Source organism: Mycteria americana, chromosome 4, assembly GCF_035582795.1.
Source record: "Mycteria americana isolate JAX WOST 10 ecotype Jacksonville Zoo and Gardens chromosome 4, USCA_MyAme_1.0, whole genome shotgun sequence".
Lineage (NCBI taxonomy): Eukaryota > Metazoa > Chordata > Aves > Ciconiiformes > Ciconiidae > Mycteria > Mycteria americana.
This window is the reverse complement of record NC_134368.1, coordinates 36,402,253-36,408,252: the sequence shown is the minus strand read 5'-3', so window position 1 is coordinate 36,408,252 and position 6,000 is coordinate 36,402,253. Positions and strand designations below refer to the sequence as shown.

The 6,000-nt window shown below is 35.1% G+C and overlaps 1 protein-coding gene across 1 annotated transcript in view; it reads right to left on the bottom strand.

Moving 5' to 3' along the window:
* Positions 1-367: 367 nt before the first annotated feature.
* The window catches only part of MTNR1A (melatonin receptor 1A), a 57,322-nt gene continuing 51,689 nt past the window's right edge, over positions 368-6,000 (bottom strand). Inside the window, exon 2 of the mRNA XM_075499220.1 lies at positions 368-1,236. Within this exon, the coding sequence (XP_075355335.1) occupies positions 368-1,236 (869 nt within the window). The remainder of the gene's footprint in view (positions 1,237-6,000) is intronic.

Below are 6,000 nucleotides of genomic sequence, written 5' to 3'. Positions count from 1 at the left end.
CAGGCTAGAAGAAGCAGGCAGAAAGTGGTAGGAATAGTTTTGTGATTTATTTTATTGAGCCAGGCAATGTGGATACTTCTGTTTCAATCTGTTTCTAGTTGTTTATCTCCATGTAAGGAAAAAAAAGTATCCATGAACAATTTTGTAATTCCCTCAAGGATATTGTGTTGTTATACGAGAGATATACCATTGTATAATAGAATCTGTATGTCAAGGCTCTGTAACTTGAGTTCCCAAATACCATGCAAGGAATTTGATCAAAGTGCTTGCAGTGTAGAAGAGATATTTCACTATAGTATTTAACAGTAGGTCTAATAAAACAGGTACTTTATTTGGATGCTTTTCAGTGACAATAAGATTCCCATTTTCAGACGGAGTCCACCTTCACTTGATTGTTGTTTGTAATCAATGGAGAAGGTTTACTTTTCATCCTATCTCCTGCATCATTAGAACTATCCTGGAAAAAAACTTTTGCTGTACAAAAAGTGACAATAATTCTTTTGTATTCTCTTCTGAAGTTCTGGTTCAGGAGTCCATATATGATAGCATTAAGGCAGCTGTTGAAATATGCCATGTAATAACTAGATACAAACAACCACTCTGGAATCCTAGGGATTATAGTTTCTGGGTTGACAGCCACAGCAAGGCCAATAAAGTTCAAAGGAGCCCAGCAGACTGCAAACAGTACAAATACCACGAACATGGTTACAAAGTTTCTGAAGTCATGTGGTTTCAGTCTGGGGTTGTTATCTGGTTTAACCCTTCGCCTTACCTGAATAACGAGGATCCATATTCTCAAGTAACAGAAAGTAACTATGGCTATGGGAAGCAGGAAATGGAAAAACACCACTGCTATTGTATATGCTGAGCTCACAGATTGTGCAAATGTACATGAGTAAATCCTGGGGTCATACTGTAGCGATCCCACAAACAGGTTGGGCACAATAGCAACGAATGTTAGGACCCAGATAAGAACAACATAGCACAATGAATTCTTGTCGCTGTACAGCTTGTCATATTTGAGACTGTGGCAGATATAGCAGTACCGATTGATAGCGATGCCTGTAATATTGAAGATTGATCCAATGACACTTAGACCCATCAAGAAGCCACTAATCTGGCAGTGAAGGTATCCCAGATTCCATCCGTTGTGAAATACAGATGTGAGGACCAGTGGATATGGGTAGATTGCTACAACCAAGTCTGCAACTGCCAGGCTTACAACAAACACATTTCCTGTAAAATAAATATGAAAAGGCAAGTATTAGTTTTTCTTTTCCTCTTTTCTGACACTTCTGCTCTCAATATATTTATGAGCAGCCTTAGTGGAACACTTTTAATGTAATTAGTTTCTACTTTCTATATCAAAATTCATTGTCATATATCAGAAATAAGACACTCATTTTTAATCTAAAAAGGAAATAGCTTAACTTAAAGATGCACCTTTTAAAAGAAAACTGTCTTTGAGTTTAATTACCATGACCTAATATTTTTATCATCTCATTTATTTGGATTCTTCCAATCACATAGACTCAGAATACATATGAAATTAAAATATTAATAACTTTAAGCCTTGCTTTGGTTTTAAATAGAAAGTCTCTCTTGAAAAATCAGCAGAAATAATATGATTACTAACAAATTTCAAAACTCATATTTACTTTCCATATTTCATTTAATTCCCTTTCCTGACATTACCCCTTAACTTTTCCAGTCCTGAAATGAAAATCTTTTTTTCCTATTTGTATTTCAAGCTTTCATGACTTTAACGAGACTTTTAAAGTTACTCTTTTTGAATCTGCTGGCTAGCACTTGACTAAACTTAACTTCTAAGAGTCTAGCTGAACACTAACTTAGTTGTCTTTCCTAAATTGAGAGACATACTCTTCAGTAAAAGAAGTGTTGCTGGGCAGTGACCTAGACAGTTCCCAGACACTACTGATGCCACATTCTTCTCTGCCTCCAAACTGGAAAATTAAGCAATGATCCATTCTCTTGGTTCATTTTTTAATTAAAGGGAGATTATTTTAGACCGTTAGTTCTTGATAGAACCCCTCTCTGTTCTTCAAAGACCATGGAACCCATCATAACTACATGTTTTGAATTAGTCTTTTGAGCATAGATTATATATTCCTTTTTTAGTTGCTTAAATGACAACTCAACTGAATGCCTCCCAACCATTCTAGTTTCTAAGAAGGTTGCAAGATACATTGACATAGCTTTTATTCATTTTTTTAAAATAACTACTACATGTATTGGTCTAGTTATTCATGTCCATATCTACAGAAAGCTATAAAAGTGTATATATACATGCATGTGTGTAGGTATATAAATGCATGTGTATGCATGTATACATAGGTATGTGTGTGTTTGAGATTATATTTTGGAATTCTGAGATTATTCACTGAAGATGAAATATGAGCTCCTATTGCAACCTGTAAGAAAATATATTGCTAGTTTTAGATGACGTAGAATTTCATTATTAATCCAAAGTGGGCTTGGTGAACTGTTTTATGTGTTTATTTTGAGCAGACAAATTACAAATAGATAAAAATAGGTTAAAAGAAAAGGTAAAAGTATCTATGTAACAACAGAGCATTTTAGCTGCTGTAATTCTCAAAACTATTTTTTTAATATGTATATTCTCTTCTTAAAATGTATATTCTCTCACTAGTCTTATGCTTTAAATGGCCAGGTAGAAATATTAAATCTGCAAACACCTACAGAGAAAAAACATAGAAATTATCTGGCTCAGGATGCTACTTATTCTTTTTTCATTAAATTTTGATACACACACGACGTACCACATTTGATGTTTATACTAATGGCAGCTTGGACAAACAGCCTCAGTTAAAAGATTGCTATGCTAGTTTTCATAGATTTTGTATCTGGATTTATAAATAACTTTCTCTGATGGTGTCTGTAGTTGTTTCTTCTTTTGTCCGGGAATTCACTGCCAGACTGAAATATGCTTATCCTGAAAGCTTTGGCAGAATTCCAGATCATTTCAGCACAAACAACAGAGCTCCTTTAAGCAGAAGACAACAAGGGAAAAAAACATTGCTTTCAGAATTTACCCTTGACATAGTGGCAAGCGATTACAAGAATGGATAAAGAGGCTATATGAAACTCAGAGCTCTGTGTTTATCCTATGAGTTGAGAAGTGGAAAGTGAATGAAAAGGTGCTCTTGGCAGGTTTTTTCCCTGCCCAAAATATTGCAGGTTTGATGAGTGGCTCCATATAAACTCCAGATGGGACAAAGAACCGGGACACTTATTTAAATGTAATACTTAAAAGAATCCTGTTTATATTTGCTCATAAATTTTCTGCTTAGCTGGAGCCTACCAAACCCAAACCACTCTCTCTGCCATCCACTGAAACTTCTGCTGGTGCTCTCCATTAATATTGCTAATATTATTATTATTTACCCACTTGAGCTAAGAACAAAGCTAAAAGTGTGGGGGTTTTTTCCTTTGCTGAAAGAAGACAGGTGGTATACTTTTCTCTGAACAGTTTTAGCAATCCTTTAGCTTTGGAAACAACTGAGTCTAGGAAGAGTAGGCACTTTGTCTCTGAATCAGCCAGATTTCAGGCTTCCACAAACTGGTGCACCATGGTTGTCCCAGCTTATCTTCTCAGTCGGCTGCCATAGAGCAACAAACTGAAAGTCTTGGAAATACAAGCTGTTTCATATGGAAATTGGTGGCTAGCAGGATATCCTGGGAGCCTGCCTTTTTAAAAAAATCATGAGCTTGAAACCAAGTCCCAAGCTGCCAGCTCACAGTTAGGGTGTCAGCTGGATGACCAAAGCATTGGGCTAGAAGCTGTCTGGAAACCATATACCTGCTTGCAAGAGAGGACTTTTAACCTGCCTTTCAGGAAGGGTTATCTTCAGACTTGAAGATCTTCAAACCCATACATTATCCTTGTGAGCACAGAAACTTTGTTGTTAAGATAAAATAGAAAATTCAAGTAAAAATTAGTTTTGGATTAGTATGTTTGTTGTCTGTTTTGAGGTTCATTGTTTCAGACTTTGAAGTCAGATCTGAAATTATGTTAATCTTTCATATGTTATAAAATACACAATTTAAAAAATATGATCCTAGATTTAGGCACCCACCATTAGTGGAAAATATTGATATTTTATGAAATTCCCATATATTTAATGGCATATTGTGAAATTAAACTCTTATGTTTGTGGAACACTTGGTATTGTAGAGGTGAGTACCATAAAAAAGATATAGGAAAAAATTAATTTTTATCTTCAGAGTTGAGTTTGAACAGAATGCTATAAATGAAGCTTGAAGCTCCATATTGAACCCTTTAAAAAGCCACAAAATCAAAACCTTGAATAACTCTTCCTTCAACAAAAAGTATTCATTCTCTTCAGAGAGTGAGATCACGTTGCTGTGAAAAAATGTTTTATGTAACTAAAGAATGCATTACTGTGCATTAACACCAGTTGGCTGAACTGAGAAGGTAGAGGTTGAATTTCTTGACTTTGACATAAGTCAAATAAACTTTAATAAAGTTAAACAGATGTTGTGCTACAGATATATGTGGGAAGAAAGATAATCTACTGGTAACCAGCTTTAGCAGGCTATGATTTAGATGCAGTCTAAAGCAATGTTCCATTAAATATTTGCACCACCCTTACTGAAAAATACACCTTTCTGCTCAGCAAACGCATACCAACATCAGACCTACCTGCTGAATAAAAAAGTGCATTGAAGCAAGAGAAAACAAACAAGTGCTCTCCTAGACAATTTGACTTTTCCAAGAGCAAAATGCGACATAAACTGAGTGTAAAAAAAGTGACCCTGACAGATTATAAAAAAATGCTTATGGGATTAATTGTCATGATGTCAAAATGAATATAAGAGCATCAAATAAGAACTACATGATGTAGTTGTATCAGTAGCAACTTGTATCTGCGTAACATATACGAATTACTATGTGGGTTGTTATTCCCTAGATTTAGTGCTAAGTATGTCCTGAAGTTAATGGAAATTAGAAAGTTTCCAGAAATTTCTAGCAACTTAAATAAGTGCAGAATATTAATGGAAAAAAATTACAGTTACTTAGTCTAAGTGGTGCTGAATGCCTCTCATAGACTTAGACTGGAGAGCTGAGCACTTTGCCAGCAGATCAAAAAGGATGAATTCTTTCTGCAGTTTTAGGACAACTGAGGGAGATGTGGTCTACAGAGCTCTTTCCTCAAGTGCTGAGACTGTGAAGTATTTTAACTCTTCCAAAACTTTTAGCGTGGGCAGAAAAATATATTGTAAAAAAGGGAAACAGCTCATCTATGGAACAAAATAACAATGTTTTAAAGCATTAGGGACTGCAGCTAGAATTTTTCAGTACTAAGGAAATCTGAATGAATTTTAGAGGAGATCTCATTTTGCTGTCAACATTGGTAAGGCTACTATTTCTCCTCCTTTTTTTCCAAGATATTTCTGTACCTTTTAATATTGGTTGCTAGGTCACTATGTTCACCTATTTCAAAGTATTTCCTGTATAAGTAATGTATTGGCTTCTTACAACAAATGTTTTCCAGACACCACCATGTTTTCATGTTGCTACATTTTGAAGTATATAACATTACATTTCCTGTTTATGCATTAGTGCTTCAAGTTGCACCAAATTTAGCTAAGAGGGATTTAAAGTCTTTCTGCTAACTGGACATGCTTTTGCTTTTAGGTAAGACTAAACAGTAGATGCAGCTATCATTGAAGTCACAGACAAAGCTTTTGTTTCAGTGGCCATCGACTCAGACCTCTAATGTTTGTTAAGTATATCTTTAAGGAAAGAGGATAGTGTAAACATTTGCAATGTTGGACCAGTTACAAGATCAAACTTAATTTCTAACTACCAGGTCCATGCCATTCTTAGCTACTGTCTTTTTATCACCTGTCAGATATTGCCAGACATGCTAACAGTCATTTCTGATTGTTTCACGACTAGGCTTAATTAACAGGATGCTTTGCTATAAATTTAGA